The sequence below is a fragment of the Ailuropoda melanoleuca genome, chromosome 2, assembly GCF_002007445.2.
Source record: "Ailuropoda melanoleuca isolate Jingjing chromosome 2, ASM200744v2, whole genome shotgun sequence".
NCBI classification, from domain to species: domain Eukaryota; kingdom Metazoa; phylum Chordata; class Mammalia; order Carnivora; family Ursidae; genus Ailuropoda; species Ailuropoda melanoleuca.
The window spans coordinates 49,431,610-49,453,948 of record NC_048219.1 but is presented as its reverse complement, the minus strand read 5'-3'; the positions used below and the strand labels follow the sequence as shown (position 1 = coordinate 49,453,948).

Here is a 22,339-nt window from a genome sequence, read left to right as displayed (position 1 = left end):
GATCTGCTCTCCTAGTTCTGTGCCCTTGAGTCCTTTTGGCCATCAGCCTTTGAAGCTGGGGGCAGAGGCTCTCAGGCCAGCTGCAATTCAGAATCACCTGGAGAGTTTTTAAAGCATAGTTTTGCCCAGGTTTCTCTCCCAGACCAAAAAAATCAGAATCTTTGGAGGGTGGGGCAGGTTTACCCACTCACCAGGTGATTCTAATATCCAGCAAGGGCAATGGCTACCAGATTTAGAGCACTGGTTTTAGATCAAAGAGACTTGGTACAAGTCCTACTTCAGCAACACACTAGGTGTTTTATCTTGGCCAAGTCATGTAACACTCAGTCTCAGTTTCCTTATCTATAAAATAGGCTTAATAATGCTGACCAGATAGGGCTTGGTATGGATACAGGATGTGCAACACTTAATGCCTGACTCATACTGAGAGCTCAGCAAGAGGGAGTTGGTCATCCTTGCTTGGGCAGTGGAAAAAGCCTTCTACCCTAGAGCCAAAGAAAGGGCATGATTAACCAACTTGTTCAAGATCTTCGTTCAGCAGGGGGAATGAAGCATGAGAGACTGTGGACTCTGAGAAACAAAGTGAGGGCTTCAAAGGGGAGGGGGGTGGGGGAATGGGATATGCTGGTGATGGGTGGTGGGGAGGGCACGTATTGCATGGTGCACTGGGTGTTATACGCAACTAATGAATCATCGAACTTTACATCAAAAACCAGGGATGTACTGTATGGTGACTAACATAATATAATAAAAAATATTAAAAAAAAAGATCTTCGTTCAGCAAGAAGATGAAACTTGAGATCTTAACTCTTGGTAAAGATTGTGGTTTGTAAATTAAACTCCACAAAAGAAAAAAAAAAGCTTGAGAAAGAAGGTCTCCATTTAAATGGTAGCCTCGACCTGCTCAAACACATGTGTAAAATTAATGTTGTCCAATTACTTGTGTGCCAGACTGAATCAGTTCAAACTTGCCCCAGTGAAGAGCTGCAGGTACAGCTGCTCTCCATTCAACTTGACTTTGCCTGACAATGATTTTTTTTTCTTGGTGATAAACATTAATTTCTGGTTTTAGCAAATCTATTAAGTCCCTTTGGAAAACATAAAGTCAACAAGATAGCTACTGTCTGGTCTTCAGAATTTAAATACATTATTTGAATGCAATCGTCTTCAGAGTAAATAAAAGCTGATAAAAATAAAAATGATTAAAATCTCTAGAAATAAAGCTAGCCGGATATGTGATGAAAAAGTAACCACATCTTATTTTCTGCTGTTGGTTCATTTTACACACACACACACACACACACACACACACACACACAGAATGCAAATGCATAGCTTCTTAGGACAGATGGAGTAATGCTGCCCAAGAGACGATGTGATTGGGGTGAGACCTGAAGAGAGGAGCGTAGACCAATACTACTTTCCCCAGACGGGACAGTGAGACTACCCCAGCACACAGAGGGGTTAGTAGTGTGTGGATGGACGAGACCTGAGCCCCACTCTCATGCCAATGGTCCTAGGAAATGCCAAGGCCTGTGGGAGAGTTTGGTAGGTGAATGGCTGGGGTCTCAATGGCCCCTGTGGTCCAGCTGGCCCCAGCAGCATGGATGCTGTGAGTGGAGCAGGCCACTTTTGAGTGGATCACAAAGGCTCAAGCAATACAAACCTCATGGCGACCATAAATAACTGAAGAGCAGAAACCACTTCCTCAAACTTTTTGGGCTGGGGAAGTTTTCCCAGACTCTAGTAAGACTCCGAAGGAGAGGAAGAAGGGGCTTCCCATACCGTAACTGAGAATGGAACTTCCACTGCCTACAAGGATAGGGAGGTAGAAGCAAACTGATTTAGGAAAATACGTAAGTGTTACCTGGAGGCAGTCTACACCTAACTACTGCACCATTGATGCTAAAAGTGCATATCTATTAATGTTTCTACTTTAGAGTTGACACATAGTTCAAATATAGTATGACTGTACTTACACATGTTTTTACTGACAGAACTGCATAAAGCTATAGAACTGGATGAAGTGACAGAACTGCATAAATCCAATTACCTTTGGTATATTATTATTACATTTAAATATTTAGGATCAGTTCAGCGAGAGCAATTTGGAAAGGTGTAATTATGTTGAAGATTCCCAAACCCATTGAAAGACTGGCTGGTCAGCTGGCCTCATTTCACTTGTGAAGAAGCTGATGGCCAGAGGGCTGAACTAATTTCTCAACTTCCCATTCACCTAGTAGAGATTTAAAAGAGGAAGAGATTTAGCAGAGCCAAGGGCCAGACTCTGTCCACTTTCTCCCCTGCTATTTGTTACAGAGAAGCCCTATATAATGGAAAAGGAGGCAGTTCCCTGATGTTCGTGTACGGAATTTACAATGTTAAAAATTGGAAGGAACCTAAATGTTGATTATTAGAAGCAGTAAAAAAAAAAAAATGAAGCAGGGTTATGTTACCAGCACAAACTAAGAAGGATACATATGATATAGGACAATTTATTGGGGGTTAAAAACATGAAAAACTCCTACATTGCTTAGGAATGCATTATCTATACTACACACAATAAATACTCATTGACTACCTACCATGGGCCAGATGCTGTTCTAGGTATCGTGATAGAGCAGCGAACAGAGCACCTGCTTTCCCAAGAACCTACATTCTAGGGACATAGCTGCACATGAAGTAGAAACATAAAGAAAGACGTTGGATTGATAAACACTGAATGGAGAATAGTGGACACCTCTGGGGAGGGCCAGGGGAATGGGATTGGAGAGGTGGTGCACAGAGGGCTGCAATTATTTGCAATGTTTTATTTCTTAAGCTGGGAAGTGGATCCATGGTGTTTGTTGTATCATTCTCTATGGCTTCTAGTCTGTCTGATGTATTTTATAAGAATCGATTTACTTTTCTTTCCTAGTTTTGCTTCTACAAATTTCTTTTGTTCCTGTAAAAACACATTTTTCCTCTACAGATAACAGGGAGGTCAAATGAAACATAAGGAAATTAATGGAGATGGTCTGGGAACTAGCTGTAAGCATTTAAGAGAGCCTGTGTGTTTGGAAATTGCAAGAACTCTTGAATGTTTTGAATGATATTGTTTCTAGAGAAAAGAAGACGACACCGGCACACAGCTGGGCCCAAGGAAAGTCGGTTAACTGTTTGCTGAAATAAAGGACTGACTACGGATTTAGCTAGTTCCAAGGAAAAAAATGACAACGGATTCTGCCGCACATCCTAGAGCCTTAACCAAGCCTGCCCCCTGGGTGACTGGCATTACGGACTACTACCTTATTGATCAATGAACTGCAGGTATTTTTAGCACCTAATGTATGTTCTGTATCCAGAGTCATGTAGGACTAAATTGGACTCAATTTGACAGCTCTTATTTCAAATAATTTAGAAGAACAGCTGTATATAAAAATCTTCTTTTTTCGAATCCTTTTGTCTCGTCAAGAATCCTTGCTTATCACTGAAGTATATCCTATTAGAAAGAAGTAGAAATATTGCAATACTATCTTTTATGACCTGTGGGCTAATAATCTCATTATTAGGAGTCTTTCCTAGGCAATAATCAGAGATATGGGCAAGGTTGATGTGCAATGACATGCCAGGGCAGCATTATTTATAACCGTAAAAAGATGAAAAATAAATGCCCTGGAGTAAGGGAATGATGAAAATAAAGTATATCTGTAAAATTATATTTTATACTGTCGTGAAGGAAGTGTTTATAAAAATTATTTGAGGACATGGTAAATTCTATAATATTAAATGAAAAAAATTGATTATGACTTTATTACATATCTGCATATCTATTAATCAATAAAATAATCTAAAATGTTAATGTTAACTTTCTTCTTTACCTTATCGTATTTTCTAAAATTTCCAGAGCATTTAGTTTTGCTTTTATAAATGAGAAGTTATTAAATTTAAGTAAATGACAAAGAAATGAAAGATTATTATGCATCGAAAGAGAAGCAATCACAGACTTGACATTTCTTACAAGCTCAGACATCTGCTTATATGGCTTGCTCATTTTATAAGCCTGTGAAGAGGTTAACTCCTATGATTTCAAATACTGGGATAAAATACAAGCTAGTTTTCTTGTTTGTATTTTTTTTGTTATTTTGTTTGTTTACAGGGAGATGGTTGCTGGGGTCATTATTATAGATTCTGGGACAGCAGCATGGCTTACAGGGAAGAGATGAACTTGGAGTGAAGACGTTATTGGTTTTGTGACCTTGGGGATAATGATACTTTCCTCCCAGGGTAGAGGTGAGGATTAAATCGATCATGAGAGCTCTTGGCACAGGGCAGGCACTTAATAAAAGCTGTCAACTCTGAATTTTCTTCAAGGTTATGAATATACAGTAAAAAAACTGGAAGTTTTAGGTTGGGTTCTCTACTGGTGTCACCCAAACAAGATTAATTAAAAAGCCAAATGATTTTAAAAGGGGTGTTGTTGCATTTACTGTTTAGAACCAAGTGTGCTCTTCCTGAGTCATCAAGCTTCTAAATTAAAGACAAGACAAGCAAACAAAAAGCCCCATACCTCCTAGCACATGGTGTGTGCCTCAAAAGTCCATCCCATCTGTTCGTCTCTGGGCCCATTCCCTCTCCCAACGTTGGGGGAAGTTCTAGCAAAATTGTCAAAAAGGTAAATGGGTTCCAACTGTCTTTGTCTCTTTTTCACCTCAACACCCTATCTTCCTCTGGATCTTGAAACCGATATGGGTTCCTGGTTTCCCAAGTCCCCTGCCCCACCAAGGGCTATCCTAAAGTAGCACCTTAGTGTGGTGGTTAAGACTTAGTCTCAGTGATGTCAGACTGCCTGGTTTAATTTTTGACATGTTACTTAACCTCTTTGGGCCTCAGTTCTGTATCTGTAAAATGGGAATAATAGCAAAACTTTGTAGGGTTGTGGTGAGGCTTAATGCATGTGAAGTGTTTTGAATAGTGCCTGAAACATGGAAAGCACTCCAGAAATTTTAGCTCTTATTATTATTATAATTATTATTATTATTATTATTCCTCCAGGTTCTTACCCTGAAAATCCCACACAGATGCAAGGCTGGAAAGCAACATTTTCAGCAAAGAAGGCTGAGGAGGTCAGGAGCACAGGGTTTGGACTGGACAGAGGGGAGCTGCGTTACAGCTCTGCCACTCCCCAGCTGGGTGACCTGGGGCAAGCCAGTTGATAGCTCTGTCTCAACTGAAACTTGGGGCCCGAGGTAGAGTTGTTAAGATAACTGAATAATGCTTAGTATTATGTCTGATTTGGACTATGTTTTAGGTATTATTACTGTTCTGAGTGCATTGTTATTTTATCTCATTTAGACCTCCCAAAACCGCTATTTTGCAAGTGAGGAAACTTTAGCACAAAGAAGTTCAAGGCCACACGATTAGTCACTGGCAGGAACAGAACTCCAACCCAGGCTGTCTGATCCCTCAACCTATGGTTTTAACCACTGTGCAGCTCTGGTCGTAACGCTGGACAAACACCACCCCTGGCTAATGATGGGGAATTCCTTCATGCTTCAGGGTCCGTGACTGACAATGACTTAATATGTTTCTACTTCTTTTTTAAAGAACACGCCTATGGTTTTTGATATCTGATAATACCACGACTTTTACTGGTCTGAATTTAAAGCTGAATTAACAATTAACAATGTTCTAACATGATGACAATTTTATTCACCTGCAGTTGGTTACATTTGATTAAATATGTTTGTGATGGAAAATTGACTGAGACCTTCTAGCGACACAGTATCAAGCCTCCCCTCCCCCTTCAGCTCCCTGGTGATGGGACCTCAGGCCCGGGAGCAGACTAGTGGGGGCAATATTTAGATATTTCTGGGATGATGGTAGTGGGAGTTGATGTTTTTATACACACACACACACACACACACACACACCCTGGGTTGTTTGTATACAAATAGACTCAGAGATGGGAAGGACCTTAGGAGGCATGTAATACCCCCACCCCATGCCAGTACAGTTCATTTCTAAAAAACATGCATGAGGAATGGCTATCCAGAATTTGAGTATCTTTAATGAGATATTCAACTGGACCCTAATACTAGTTAGAAAATTCCTTATACATTGATCTGAATCTCACCCCTTTGTCATTGCTATTTCTAGGACTCAATTCTCTCTCCAACTCCCTCTTCTAAAATGACCTAGTCCCTTATGGAAAACGGAATTTCTACACTGAAGAGTTCATTACTGAGCATCACTCAGGTGCAAGGTGTCAGGAACAGAGATGTGAACAAGACCACAGACCCCACCCAGCATGGCCTGAACAGGCCAGCAAGAGCCTGCTCAGTCACCGTGCTTTTAGGAGAATGTACTTCTCCCCTTAGATATTTCCAGATCCTTCAACCACTTCTTACATGATCGCTTTTGGACCCCTCAACATCCTAGCTACCCTCCTTCAAAAACATAGATTAAAACAATGTCTTCATCATCGCCATGTATATTTCTTTTATTCCCTGGTCTCTGGTCACTGTGTGAGAATGTCAGATTTCCTCCTTGTACTTCCCTTTGAAATTCTTCATTCTGTTTATGGAGAAAATATGTCGAAATTGCCCTCCTATTTTGTGTCAAGCATTATGCAAAGAATTAAGAAATTATAGTAAAGTAGACATTGTCCGTGCCCCTGGGTATAATCTATTAGAGGAGAAAGACACATATACAAAAAGCCATAATCCATGGGACAAGGGCTATGCTAAAAATAGGAACAAGTTCCGGTCAAAGTTCGGAAAGTCTGCCCAAAACTTTTAGGATGGTAGTGGAATCCCAAATACATTTTTTGTTTTTACTATTTTATTATTTTCTTGGGGTCCTTTAAAAATCTAAGTGGTAAAACTGTTGTTCCCTAACACGTTTTCTATCTACATTCAAAAGAGAACAAGAGAAACATACAGTAAATAACGACGTTTGTAGAACTGCATATACAGTGTTTTACATTTGATAGAATGCCTTGGTAGAAATCCGCTCTTTAATCTTCACATTATTTTCTTCATTTTACAGATTTGGAAACTGAGGCTCAGAGCAGTAAGTGGATGTGCCATCATCACCAAGCCACAAAATGGCAGAACCAGAACTCAGACCCAGTCAGGACTCCAAGCCTGGGGTCTTCACTCACCGTAGCCACATCCGTCATCCCTAATAAAAACAGGGATTCCATAGGAAAATTCATATATGGATATACACTGTGACCCAACACCCCCAGAAAAAGGAAGATCATCAGCAGGTGGGTGATGGTAAAGCTGCTCCTTGGTAACCAGCTCCAAAGAGCAAAGGGCACCCTCGTCACGCTGCTCTCCTGCCACTTACTGTGAAGTCTGTGTAAGCCACTGTTTGCCTTTAGATCGGGTTCTCAGCGTTTTGCACTCTCTCCCCACCCTTACTTCTGTAAATACATCATAATCCTAGAAGCTTATTTGGTTTCCCATTAACGACAGTTTCCTGTTTTTGAGGCTCCAAGGCAAATCAGGTAGCAGGTCACACATAGTTCTATTTCCTTCCCTATTCTATTAGGCAGTGATACTATTGTGTTATCACAAATATTTTCATTTTGCCTTCAAAATGACAAGAAATTCAAGATTACTCCAGTTAATAGGATGTCACAGGAGCTTGTGAGATTAATTACCAAACCTATCTGACAAGAATAATAAGGTTTTTGAAAAGAGGAAAGCAAACAGTCTCTACTGATCAGTCTTTCATATGTTTTTACCTCTGGAGTATATCCTACTGCTTTGAAATGAGGAATTCTATCAGATCTCATTACCTTCTGCAAAGATTTGTCCTATAGTAATGTGATGGGGGAACACCAGACGTGCATAGAGATGAGCCATTTACTTTACGTCTTCAGAGTGTGGAAATATATGGAACTCTGGCCCAAATTGGCAACCTAAGTAATGTAATACTGCTGTTGAATATTTAATATCTACACTGAAAATATGAAGGACATCCCTGACTGCAGTCAAGAATAGTGGAAATATATTCTTTTTTTTTTTTTTTTAAGATTTTATTTATTTATTCGACAGAGATAGAGAGCCAGCGAGAGAGGGAACACCAGCAGGGGGAGTGGGAGAGGAAGAAGCAGGCTCATAGCAGAGGAGCCTGATGTGGGGCTCGATCCCATAACGTGGGGATCACGCCCTGAGCTGAAGGCAGACGCTTAACCGCTGTGCCACCCAGGCGCCCCTAGAATAGTGGAAATATATTCTGATTAACTTATGACATTTACAAATGGGACTAGTCTTTCTTCTTACAGAATCAATTAGCTCCAACACCCCTTGGCCAATGAAGACAGCCAGGGAGAGCTGGCAGCTTCAACCCACAGCAGGTATTTTTGTATCGGTGTTTGGGAAAAGCTAGATTTACAACTTCCTGACCTTGGTCCCTCTCCAATGTTCCTGCTTTTATTATTTCAATGGGCCACCAACAGTTTTCACTACCAAGAATAAGTGCTTACTGCAGAGCTGAGAGGTATACCTGGCCATTCCATTTTTCCAGCTTCAGCTGGGCCTTGTAGGACTTGCCACAAAAACCTGGTTTGCCCATTAGAACAGGACTCAGCTTGTCGGCTTCAAGTTAATTAGTGCCTAAATTATGATAAGTGCCGTGCCACTCAAATGTACTGGTTTGGGAATGGCAGTGTTTGAATCAGCCTTACAAATACAACCCAACACATGCTTTGGCTAAATGTAGTTTTTCTTGATTTAGAAGGTAAATATTGCTATGGAAATTCCATTAACACACACACATGTAAACTCTGTTATCTGTTCTGGCTGGGCAATGTGGCATTATGGCTTTACTCATTAAGTATATTTTGATTCTGACGGTGTCCCTGTCACAGTGTAGTAGGCACAGAAGAAGTACATCTAAAGGTCTTCCTTTCTGAGAAGGGAAGAAAGAAGAGGATGGCTCACTGTGCCAGGTACCTTTACATAGATTCTCATTTTTTTTTTTTTAAGATTTTATTTACTTCTTTTAGAGAGAGAGAGTGTGTGAGTGGGGAGAGGAGCAGAGGGGGAGGGGGACAGATAGGGAAAGGGAAAGAATCCCAAGTAGAGAGTGAAGCCCAACACAGGGGTTGATCCCATGACCCAGAGATCATGACATGAGCTGAAATCAAGAGTTGGACCCTAAACAACGAAGCCAATCAGGTGCCCCTTGTTTAATCTAAATAGCCTGCAAAGAATTACGTCCATTTTTATAGGTTGAAGAAACTCTGGCTTGAAGAGGTTAAGTAACTTGGAATTCATGCTTGTGACACTGGCTCTACATCGTATCTGTCCATTTCCATGGTCTATGTTCTTTTTCAATAATGGATGCATGTAGGAGACAATCAAGGATTGATGGGAGACAGAATATAATGAAGTACAAGATTAAACACAATCAAGCGCTAAGACTGAGGAGTACAAACCTCAAGTGCTCCAGGTGTTCAGTGGGGCAGGCAAGAAATAAATTACTGTTTAATTATCAGAGAAGATCTCAAGGAAGAAGGAGGATGTGAAATCCTTGCAGAATTGCCAGGATCGCAAGATAAAATATTCTATTTAATAAAGAGTTAGCTCGTATTTGTGACATCGAGTTATATTTTTAAAGAAGTCAAAGGTACTGCTAGTTCTTCTGGACTTTGGCCCTACCTGTCCTGGGTCCACTCTCCTTCCTGTTCTGGGCCCACCATCCCTTACTCTCTGCTGTTGCTCTGTTTGCAGCACACACTTGGGACAGCTCCAACGCTGAGTGAAGGGAACTACCCACCTTCTCTGTGCCCATGGAAGTTCCACAGCACTCTGTATCATTAATGTCTAGAGAGTGTTGGGCACCCACACAGTACCCAATAAACATTTGCTAAATGAATGGGGAAAAAAAAGAATAGATCGGTCAAAATAAATTTCTAGGCACTAACGTCAAATGGACTCCCTGACTGCTTGCCAGTCCTGCTGTGTTTCCTTAGTTCTTTCTCCACTGGATTCTACAAGTCAATCCTCTACTTGCCTCAAATCTCAGGCTCTCAACAGGTGGCTCTGCCTCTGCAAGTCATCTGACAGGAACACATTAACTCCCACATTACACACCTGACCCTAGAACCCAATCTTCCTGCATTCAGAGGAAACTTCCTCTGTCTTGTATATTCTCCTTCTCCCTAATGAGTGGATCCTTCCTGTGAGTTTTTAAACATGCTCAATTGACTTCCATTACAAACTAACAAAAAACAACGTCCCCAACAGCCCTTTGTAAGGTCAACAATTTTCTCCATGTTTCTATATACAATGGCCATTTTCCATTCTCCCTTAGCATCTGACCCTCTGCTTCTTGAAATACTGTTTTGTTTGGGTTTTGGAACACTGCATTCCGCTGGTTTGCCTCCTATCTCTCTAAGAGCTCCTTCTACATCTTCTTCCTGCCCCATCTTCCTCTACCTGGTCTTTAAATTTCCTCGTTGCTCAGTGGTAGATCCGCTTCTCTTCTCAAGTCTGTTCTCTTTAAGTAGCCTCTCCATATGCAGCTTCACTTTCTACCTATATTCAGAAGCTCACAAATATCTATTTCCAGCCAAGATCTTTCCTCTGAGCACCAGATTTGTATATTCAATTGTTCACTTGAATTCTCTACTTGGATGCCTTAAGGCATTTTGAACTCACATATCTAAAATTACACTCATGCTCTTTCCTTTCAGAACTGGTGTTTTCTTAGTGTTCTTTCTCAGTGAATGCCAGTACCATCTACCCAGCTGTACAAGTTAAAAACCCAAGTATTTTTTTCCAAAGTTCGCTCCCTGTTGGCTCTCATACCCATTTTAACACGAAGTCCTGTTGATTTTGCCTAATAAGTACCTCTTAAATAAATCCCTTTCTGTCCATCTCCTCCACCACTCTGGTGCAAGGTACCATTCATCATCTCTTTTCAGGACCACTGAAGCTCCCTAGACCCATTCTTGCCTTCCTCCAATATGTTCTTCACATTGCAGCAAGAGCAATCTTTTTTAAAAACATAAATGTAATTATGTTATGTCCTACCCCTCCCCCCATATGCCCCTCCCATAAACAAAACAAGACAACTCTTCAAGGCTTCCCATTGTTCTTAGAATAAAGTCAAAACACCTAACCTGCTCTACAAAGCCCACTCTCCAGGCTCCTCTCATATCACAGACCATAATGGGGAGAGGAGACAAAGAAATAAGGCCATAGAGGTGGCATAAACCAAGGGATCCAAAAGTTTTAAGAAAGCAGAAAGTGTCATCAGTGTGGTGGACTCCATACATTGTAAATGTCTTCCTGACTTGGCAGTAATGAGATTATTTTTAACAGTCTCTTAGAGAAACAGGGTAGGCAGAAGCTGGTTTACAAGGATAGATTGGGAGGTAAAGTCATGGAGCATAGGAGCTGACTTTGCTTTTACCAAATTTGGTGTTGAAGAAAAGGGGAGAAGACCGTATCCCACTTGGCCTTCCTATGACACTTGGTGCTGTTGACTACTCCTTTCTTCAAAATAGGGATGTTGGGTTGTTAGAGAAAAAGAAAGATACTTTGAGGATGAGAGCCTTGAGAAAGATGAAGCAATACCCATTAATGGAACAAGGTCTTAGGGAGATGGAAGGGGTGGGATCAAGGAGTTGGGTGGACAGTGAGTCTGGACCCACTCTGTTGTTTGGTGCATATCCATTAAAGATTGTTATGTCTTCTTGGAATATTGACTCCTTTCTTGTTATGTAATGCTCTTTTTATCCCTGATAAATTTCTTTGCTCTTACGTTTGCTCTGTCTGAAATTAATACAGCTACTCTAATTTTGTTTTGGTTAGTGATAGCACAGTATATCTCTCTCCATTTGTTTACATTAATTTACAAGTGTCTTTATATTTAAAGTAGGTTTCTTGTAGACAACATATATTTGGGTCTTATTTTTTTATCCACTCTGAAAATCCCTTTTACTTGGTATATTTAAATTGCTGACATTTTTGTTTATTTGTTCATTTATTTTTTTAGTAATCTCTACACCCAACTTGGGGCTTGAGCTCATGACCCCAAGATCAAGAACTGCATGTTCTCCCGACTGAGCTAGCCAGGTGCCCCAGATCACTGACATTTAAAGTGTTTGTTGATATAGTTGGATTAATATCTCCATATTTGTTACTGTTTTCTATTTATTGTTCATTTTCTTTGTTCCTCTTTTTGGTTTCCAAAACTTTTCTGCCTTCATGGTTTTAACTGAGCTTTAAATCATCTAATTGAGGTTTTAAATGATTCTATTTTCTCTCCTTTCTTAGCATATCAAATATACTTCTTTTTAAACTTTTTTTAAGTGGCTGCCCTAGAGTTTGCAATATACATTTAAAAGAATCCAAGTCCATTTTCAAATAAGTGGACAGTGAGAACGGCTTATAATAACAAAATATTCCCAATTCATCCTCCCATGCCTTGTATCATCGCTGTCATTCATTTCACTTATACATAAGCATGCATCATTGAATACATCATTGCTATTATTATTTTGAACAAACTATTATCTGTTAGATCAATTAAGAATAAGAAAAATAAAAGTTTTCATTTTACCTTCATTTATTCGTTCTCTAATAGTTTTCCTTTCTTTATTACATAGATACCAATTTCTAATCTATATCACTTCCCTTCTCATTAGAGAACTTCTTTTTAATATTTCTTGCAAGGCGGGCCAATTGGCAACAAACTCTCTCAATTTTTGTTTGAGAAAATCTTTTGCTCCTTCACTTTTGAAGCATAATTTACAGCATAGGATACAGAATTCCAGGTTTAAAAATTTTTTCCCCTTACACACTAAGTATTTCACTCTACTCTTTCCTTGCTTGCAAGTTGTTTGAGAAGCTGAATGTCTTCTTTTTCTTTGCTTCTCTATAAGTAAGGTATATTTTTTTCTCATGCTTTTTTCAAGATTTTTTTTTTATCTTTGATTACTTTTGCAGTTTGAATGTATTTGTATATATCATCTTTTGTAATTGTCTCATAGTTCTTGAATGTTCTGTTTTTTGGTTTTGTTTTTGTTTTGTTTTTTGTCTTTTTTCTGCCTTTCAGTTTTGGAAGCTTTTGTTGTCATCCTCAAGTTCAGATATTTTTTCCTCAGCCATGTCCAGTTTACTAATGAGCCTACCAAAGGCATTTTTCATTTCTGTTATAGTGTTTTTGATTTCTGGCATCTCTTTTTGTTTCTTTCTTAGGATTTCCATCGCTCTGCTTACATTACCTTGCATGTCATCTGTTCTTGCATTTTGCCTATTTTTCCACTTAAGCCCTCAACACGTTTAGAAAAAATCTTGTTCTGATAAGTCCAGTAGTCCTGCCATTTATTACACTTGTTTTAATGCTTTTCAAATGTGTTTTTGTCTTTTAGTATGCCTTGTAATTTTTTGTTGAAAGGTGGACATGATGTACTAGATAAAAGAAACTGCAATAAATTAACTTTTAGTAATGTAGTGGAAAGGTGAGGGGGCAAAGGAAACATTCTATGAAACACATATAGTCCTATGATTAGGTCTCAGTTTTTTGGTGAGCCCCTGGACAATGAACTTCAGCAGTGTACCTTAGGTTTTTCCCCCTTTTAGGTGGGACAGGATAGCTTGCAAGGATACTGGAGTCAGGTATTTCCATTCTCCCAGGTAGGGTAGGTTCTGATAAAATCCCAGAAAATTAGGTTCTGATAAAATAGTTTCTCCCGGGAGCAGGCCTTGTTAAGAACAGAGGGCTCTGGTGTATTTCAAAATGGTTCCTTTTCCCCTCCCTCTTGCCAGAAGCACTAAATGATTTTTCTCTGATATTCACTCTGAGGACCTGGTAGAGCTCCTGGAGGTAAAACTCATGAAAGTGTGGGGACCTCTGTGACTGGCTCCCCCTGGAGTTTTTAACTCCCACTCTTGTCCACACTGAGCCTCCTGCAATGTGCCAATTACAGTTTAGGTTTTCCTACCCTGGCCCTGGTTCCTGGTGAGGTCCTTGCTTGTGGGTTTCTACTCTTGTGATTTTTTTGACTCTGCCTGTCTGTCTCTCCAATTTTTGGTACAGCGGTTTGCCTTGTGACCTCACGAGTCTCTGAGAGCTCTAAGAACTGTTGAATTTTCAGTTTGTTCAGCTTTTTACTTGTTAAGAAACACTGGTTATGATTATGCTCCTACATGCCAGACTGAAAACCAGCAGTGCTCAATTAGCATTCCCTTAGCTGAGGAAGTGGGGGCCTCTGTCAGATAGAGAAAGGCAGTGATTTCTGAAAAGTTCAGTCTAAGCTGGAAAAGAAGTGTTTACATTATGGAGCATTTGTTCTGTACAAGGTCCCCTGCACTGTGTCCCCCTCCCAACAGTACATCTAAGTGAGGTTATCATCGAGTTATCATCATCACCAGGCTCAAAAGAGTGAGCAAGGGTTAACAAGTTATCAAAAATTACATATTAAGAAGAAGAACTGAGGTCATTTTATGGGCTTTTAAAAATGGATTTTATTGAGCATACGCTGCACACCAGGCTGTGTGGCAGGCATTAAAGACAACTATAACAAAACACAACCCCTGCAATGCCAGAGAATACTACAATAGGGTCTCAAGGGCCCCCCAAGAAAGTGAACTGAACATGTAACAAGATAAAGGCTTCCTTGAGATGAAGCTTGGTCTTGATGGCACATGAGTGGGGTTATCCGGGATAGGCATGATAGGGTTGTGGAGGCTTCCGTATAGAAGAAAAGGACTGTGCTAATCACAAGCCACTTGGGGGAACTGAAAATGGCTTGGTGTAGCTGGAGCACTGAGTATGTTTCGGTGATTGGCAAGGGATGAGTTTGGGAGGGATGTAGGGTGTCAGACTCTGATTCAAAGGTTCTCATGTACTACAATAAGAGGTTCCAGTTTCATTCTGACATCAATGAGGAGCCAAAAAGGGTTTTAAAAAGGAGCATGCCATGACTGGCTTTGCTTTTCAACAAGATTATTATGATGGGTGAGGAGGCTGGGACAGGGAGACTGGTTAGGAGACGGGCTCTGTGATCCCAGGGACGAAGGCTGAGAGTGCCAACCAGGGCAATGGCAGTGGCACCAGAGTGGGAAGGAGCGATTTCTGCACAGGAGAAATGACTGACTTCTTGATCAAACTGTTGTAGGGAGGAGAGAAAGGAAGGAGGCTATGAAGACATCCTGTCTCTGGCTTGGGCAGCTGGCAGGCTGGAGGTATCATTAACAGAAATAGGGATAACAGAAGGACGAGCAGATTTTGTGGGGGAAGATGGTGATTTTGGTTTTGGACGTGCTGAGTTTGAGATGCACATGGGAAATCCAACAGCACTGTTTAATAGGCAGACATATGCAACAGCAGCTCACCTGGGAGCCCTGAGCGAAGTGGATCGCGGCTATGGTTGAGCTTTTTAAAGGAGAACATGTTCAGTGAGGATCGAAGGGGCCACAGATGCTGGGGGAACACTCACATTTAAAGAAGGGAGCAGCAGAGAGCAGCTCAGCAAGGACACCAAGAACTAGTGGACCGATAAGTGGGAAGAGAGTTGAGAGAGTGAACACAGAGTAGGGCAAGAGATATGTGGCTGAGGCTGACTCAGTGTTCACCAAACTCATCCCTCCATTCCTGGATGCATACGCAAGCTCCATTTCCCAGCCTCCCCGCATGTGGGGAGGGCCAGGGTTGCCAAACGAATGTGGGAGGAGGTAACGTGCAATTCAGAGCAGGTCCATCTCCCTCAGACTCTGCCTTCCCAGCCATGATCGCTTTGGAGGTTGCATGTAAAAGAACCTCTGGAAGGAAAGCACTCAGATTTTGAGTATTATTTTTTACTACAGCAGAGCCTAGTCTATCCTGGCTGATCCTGGCTCTGGAGTCAGATGGCTGTGTTTGAATTCTGTCTTTATCTCTTCTCAGTTGTGTAACTTTGAATAAACTGCTTAATTTCTCTGTACCTCAGTCTCCTTATAGGAATAACAATAATAATAGAATAAATAATAATAGAATAAATGACAATAAAATATACTTTAAGCAAAATATATGTTAACAAAATATAACAATAATATTATAATAATATCTATCTCCTATAGTTGCCTGAAGATAAAATGAGGCAACAAATGTGAAGTATTTAGAGCAGAAGAAATAATTTAGAAATGTTAGAGTCTAAGGGAGAGGAGAAAGTCAAGAATTGGAGGATGGTTTACAGCTGGGATCAGCCAACTACAGCCTGCAGGTCAAATCCACTGTGCTGTCGGTCTGGGTACAGCCTTTCGGTTTAAATTGATTTTACATTTTAAAATAGTTGAGATAAATCACATAAGAATTATATGGAATTCAAGTTTCAGTATCAATACATAAAGCTTTCCTGGGACCCAGCCGTACTCCTCTGTTTCTGTATTGATGCGGCTGGTTTTGCTCAACAATCCCGACAGAGGACATATGGCTCACAGAGCCTAAAGTATTTACCACACAACCCTTTAAGGTAAAAGTTTGGTGAATAAAATGCAGCAGAGGTCAAGAAAGATAACTAAAGAGGATTACCTGGAATTGGCACTAGACCACCAGAGACCCGGATAGCGGCTTTATTGGGAACGGTAAAAAGGAGAAACTAGATTTTGGTGCCAGGCTGATCAAAGTCTGTTTCCTGACTCCACAGCTCAGTAGCTGTGCGGTCTTGGGAAGTGTCTTAACTTCCACGAGATTCAATGTCCTTTGCAGTAAATTGGGGAGAAATGGAGCTACCTTTTTGGGTTTTTGTAGGATTAGCAATAATGCATGTAACTCAAAACACAGTGTCTGCCTTTTAACAGGTGCTCAGTAAATGTGAGCTCTTGCTTGATTTCCTCTGCTGTCACCAAAATTGCTGTTCCTTTATAGGTAATGCCTTTTGGCTTTTAATATTTTATTTTAGTCTTCGGTGTTCTAATGTTTTACATTCTATGCCAGGTCTCTGCCAGATGGTTCCCCTTTAATGAGGCCATCCTATTTAATATTATAACCTGTTCCCAACCCCAGCATTCCTAACCCCCTTACCTTGGTCTACTTTTCCTTTTCTCATAGGACTTACCACTTCTGACATCTAGAGAATTTACTAATTTATCTTGTTGATTGTTTAGTATCTGTCTACTCTACCAGAATGTAAGCTTCTTGCCTATTTTTTATAGTTACACATTTCAAGTACCTACACAGTACCTGGCATACAGTAGGGGCACAATTAGTATTTGTTAAATGACTAAATGAGAAAAAGAATAAGTGAAGAGTTTTGTTTTTGTTGTTTTTATCCTGCTCAGAACTGGATGTGCTCCTGTAATCTGGGGACTTGTGTTGTTTCTCATTTCTGCAAAAAGTCTCAACTATTCTCTGTTAAAATAATAAATCAAAGAACAAATAAAAGGGAGCCTCTCCTCCATCCCCCTATTTTCTCCTGGAACTCCTTTTTGAATATGTCGGCCTAATCAATCTACCCTCAGTGACTCCTGAGCTGTTTCTTATATTTGATAACTGTTTAGCTTTCTGGTTTATTCTAAGGCAATTTCCTCAGTTCTGTCATTTAGTGTCTTCAGCTGTGTCTAGTCTACTATTCAAACTGTTAATGGAATTTTTATTTCAATGACAGTATTTTTTGTGCCTAGAATTTCTATATCTTTCCTTTTCTTTCTTGCCTCTTCCTTCCCATTCTTTTTTTTTTTTTTTTTAAAGATTTTTTTTTATTTATTCAACAGAGATAGAGACAGCCAGCGAGAGAGGGAACACAAGCAGGGGGGAGTGGGAGAGGAAGAAGCAGGCTCATAGCGGAAGAGCCTGATGTGGGGCTCGATCCCACAACGCCGGGACCACGCCCTGAGCCAAAGGCAGACGCCTAACCGCTGTGCCACCCAGGCGCCCCTCCCATTCTTTTCTATACTTGTTTCATGGCTTATCTTCCTTCTGTCTTCTTGAATATTTTAAGTATTTCCATATTGAAATTTCTTTCAGACTTTCCTGTTCTCTCTAATTCTTGGGGTGTGAAAACTTGTATTTTTTAATCGGCTGGATATCTGGTCATCGTTCATGTCTTTATGCAGCTTGTGGTTTTGGATCATGAGCTCCCCTTCAATAGCGTTGTTTGGAATTTGCCTCTGCTAGGGTCTTGGGAGTTAGCAACTGAAAAGACTCCTAAAGTCTATCACTGAATGGTCCGTCATTGGAGGCTGAGTTAGGAGGCAGTAGGGTGTACATGTGAGGAAATGTGCCCTAAGTTCACTTCCCTACTGTGAATCTATTTTTGTAACTGTGGGCAAATTACTCTGTGAGTCTTTATTTTCTTATCTATAAAATAAAAATAATAATTCCTATTTCCTAGAGATGTTGTAAGGAATTAGTGACAGCATAAAACTAAGGAACTGACACAATGTTCAGTATGTATTAACTGTTAATAAATGCTAAAAATATTATAAATACACAGTACCTATTTATCACTCGTCAATATTTTCTCCTTGCTTTTGAATATAAAAGAAGGAATCTAATGCTTATGAAAATAACTTCTTTTTTTTTTTTTTTAAAGATTTTATTTATTTGAGAGAGAGAGAGAGCGCATGCACGCGGGAGAGCATCAGCACAGTGGAGGGGCAGAGGGAGAAGCAGACTCCCCCCACTGAGTGCAGAGCCCTACATGGGGCTCAATCCTGGGACCCCGGATCATGACCTGAGCCAAAGACAGACGCTTAACGGATTGAGCCACCCAGGCACCCCTTGAAAATAGCTTCTGAATATGAATATGAAATGCATAGCTAGCCATTATATTCAGACACTGGTTATATCCATCTGCTTTATTTGCGACATATATTAGTTGAAGATGGGGGAAAAAAACCCTCATGTTCACTCGGCTTTCAGCCATCACAGAGGAGCACTGATGAGCAGTAGAAGGAAGTTTCAGACATTACCCTCTTTTTAAACAAAAAGCCTAATTACAGAGTTGGATCATTTGCCAACTATTTTGGATTATTAAAATATAGCAGGAGGGAGAGTTCTTCTGCTGAGAGGAAAATGACCCAGATAAATTTCTCTGGTTTTATTAAAATAGAAAATATATTTGACTTCTTGGCTGTGTTGTCATTGGTCGTTAGTCCTTTTCAAAGGTTAGAAATAGCAAAGCAGAACCCTGAACCTGTAGCTAGTACTCAGTAAATACTGTTAGTTCATTATCGGAAAGGGATAGAGAGACACAGGCAAATTCTTGCACAAGAGAACCTCACGTAACCTCATTTCCTTCTCATGTAACCTAAACCACAAACCTTTCCTTAATTAATTGCTGTTTTGGAACTGTGGGGAAGAGGGGGCTGAAGGGCCAAAGTTAGTGAATAAAAGCTGCAGGCTAGTATGATTTATCGTGGAATATGCTGTTGTCTGTACACACCTCAAAAATGATTTATAACTCTAATTTTCATAAAACATTTACAAAGGCTAAAATTGAAACATTTAAAGAAAGAGATCTTTTTAGATTTTAATTACCTGATCTTCATAATCAGAGCCTGTATCAATGGTCTCTCCAGTGTCCAACATCATTGAAGGATCAAGGTCACTCGAACCTAAGATTAGAAAAGAAAAGTTTACCCGATGAAGGCCATCTGTGTATGTGTCTAAAGCAAACTCTCTCCCACTAGGTTTCCATATTGTTCTTATGGTTACGTTAAATTCACAAACATTTTTAGACTCTTCTTCTCTGCTGGGCACCATGTTTGGGCTCCCAGATAGAAAACATAGATATTCTAGACACTGTTTCTGGCCCTAAGAAGAAGACCGCCCTGTGGAAGAGACTGATTTGTCAACAGCAAGGTTCAGAAACCAAAATAAAGAGCTACTAATTCCAACTAGAAGTGGAAGTGATGACGGAGGTAAGAGCTAAGCACAAGAAATGAATCTATGAGCCTGAACTTTGAGGGTGAGTAACGATGGTCCAGGAGGGGTAGCGGCTTAGGGATATATAGTAGTAAATGAGACAGAGGGAACACCATGAGCACAGTACAGAGTGGGAGAAGAGCAAGGAAGTTCCAGAAATAAGTGGGGCTGAGTTTGCTCACTCCATGAAAACCTGACAAGTTTTTCCTCCAGCCTTTGGGTCACTTTAGTCCCTGATGATGAGAAACATTGGGTTAACTCAAAGTATTAATAGAGAACTGCCCCCCGCCCAGGTACTACAGGTTACATTAATTTTCTTACCCATTAATCCTCAAGGCTCAAACTCAAACTGGTAATTTTCATAATGGGACTCCTGAAGCACAACTGATTTATCATCCTTGGTTAATGACTCTTTCCTCCCGGGAAATACATATCACCTATCTAGCCAGAAAGACAGAATTCAGTGCTGCCCATAAAATGCTATATGGCCCTGTGAAGAAATGAACCACTCCGCATTTCATTGTAGACTTGTCCTTGACAGATAATTCTTGGTCAGAAGACACGATGACTAATGCTTAATGAACATTAAAGACGTCAAGCATCTCACATGCTTTTCAGAGATAGACCTCTCCCAGAGAGGCTGCTCTCATACTTTCTTCCAAAGAGAGATTTAAGGTATATTCTCACACCGTCTTTTCTCATCTCTTCTCTTGTTTTTTTCTACTCATCATTACCCCTACTGCTTATCAAATTAACTAAGGACTAGCCCATTGTCCTGTTGTCTAAGTACTAAGCAGTAACAACCTTGTTTTTGTGTATCTTTACACTTTTTTTAAAGGGTGATAAAATTTTTCAGAGTGGAGATACTTGACCCATCAAAGAATTTTAGAAAAGTAACTAAATGTGGAGTTGCCATAGAGAGCAGCCCTTGCCAACCCCATTGTTAATAAGATGGTTGCCAGAAAGGACTGGGAAAGGGGCGCCTTTGTGGCTCAGTTGTTAAGTTATGCCTTCAGCCCGGGGCATGATCCTGGGATCCTGGGATTCTGGGATCCTGGGATCAAGCCCCGCAATGGGCTCCCTGCTCTGCTAGGAGCCTGCTTCTTCCTCTCCCACTCCCCCTGCTTGTGTTCCCTCTCTCACTGGCTGTCTCTCTCTCTCTCTGTCAAATAAATAAATAAAATCTTAAAAAAAAAAAAAAAAGAAAGAAAGGACTTGGGGAAGACAATGCACCACACGCTATTAACAAAGTGAGACTAAAAGGGTCATAAGGAAACTTAAGATATCATGTATAATTTTACGTAGTAATGGCATCATATGTAATTTTTCTATCTTTGTGTTTTTGCTATTTTTCAAATACGAAATTTTATACGGTATATCTGAGGGCCAAAATATTTGATTGATTTGAAGCCCATTTTGGGATCAGTTTGCACTTACGTGTTGTGGGGTAGTCAAGATGTCAGAAGTAAACATGTATTCTTCCAGTATAGGATCATGGAAGTTTTAGGACCAGTATTTCATAGAATACCACCCCCTCTCCTGCCTACTCCAAAGTCTAAGCAGGAAGGATCCAAACAGCTTTATGAATAGATGGTTCATTACAGTACCCTATGGGACGGGACTTGGAGGAGTCTGCTGTCTCTCCCACATTCTGAGAAAATGAGTAACAGGGGATGGCTGGTGATGAGACGTGTCACCAGGTGGCTGTGGAAATGGGAAAATCAGAAGTGGAATCAAGGAGTGCCACTCCAGTCTGGGACAATCAATGCTCCTTTCTGGGTGGTTGCTTTTGAGAGCATCATTAAAGGTAATGCCAATTTTCTTTAGCTTTCACTGTTTCCATAATATGGATACTACCCACCACTGACTCGTAGAAGTGGTGATAGGTACTTGGATTAAGCGATACCCTCATCTCAGCTGTATTTGGAGTGATTCATGTGGAATGAGCAATGCGCTCTGAACACAAAGGCTTATTAAACATATAGCCGCTTTTAGTTCCTGTGTCCTACTTATTTTATTCAATTAGAAACTGTTCTGTCAGTTGTTTTTAAAAAGTACAAATTTTGAAGAGCTCTTAAACAACCTGGTTAACAGCTATTACACATTAATATTTAAACTGAAACATGATTGTTAGAAAACTATCTCCAGCAATGGTAGAATGAAGAGACCTTTGTTTAAGGGGGTAAAAATCTCTTAAAAAAAAAAAACTTGTGCTTACAGAGAAGAAGAGATTGGCTTTCCTAATAAAATGCTTTTAACAGAAAATTTATTGTATCATTAAGGGATGCAATTTCTTGACATGTTGTTGCTCTTGGCAACAGTACTAATAAATCATAGGAAGCAATAGACAATGGATGTCATTATCAGCTCAGATAGTGATTGAATAGCTTTCATGTTCTTTTAGCATTGGTTGCTTGGTTTGCTGAAAATGGGACCTTTAATAATAGTCTAAGGTTTGACATACAGAAGAAGGAGGTAAATATAG

General features: G+C 40.2%; 1 protein-coding gene across 2 annotated transcripts in view; it reads right to left on the bottom strand.

The window, feature by feature from the left end:
• Positions 1–22,339, bottom strand: part of AK5 (adenylate kinase 5) — a 234,947-nt gene that overhangs the window by 83,389 nt on the left and 129,219 nt on the right. For both annotated transcript variants that reach the window (XM_019802846.2, XM_002922313.4), the window contains exon 8: positions 19,468–19,544. In XM_019802846.2, the coding sequence (XP_019658405.1) occupies positions 19,468–19,544 (77 nt within the window). The remainder of the gene's footprint in view (positions 1–19,467; positions 19,545–22,339) is intronic.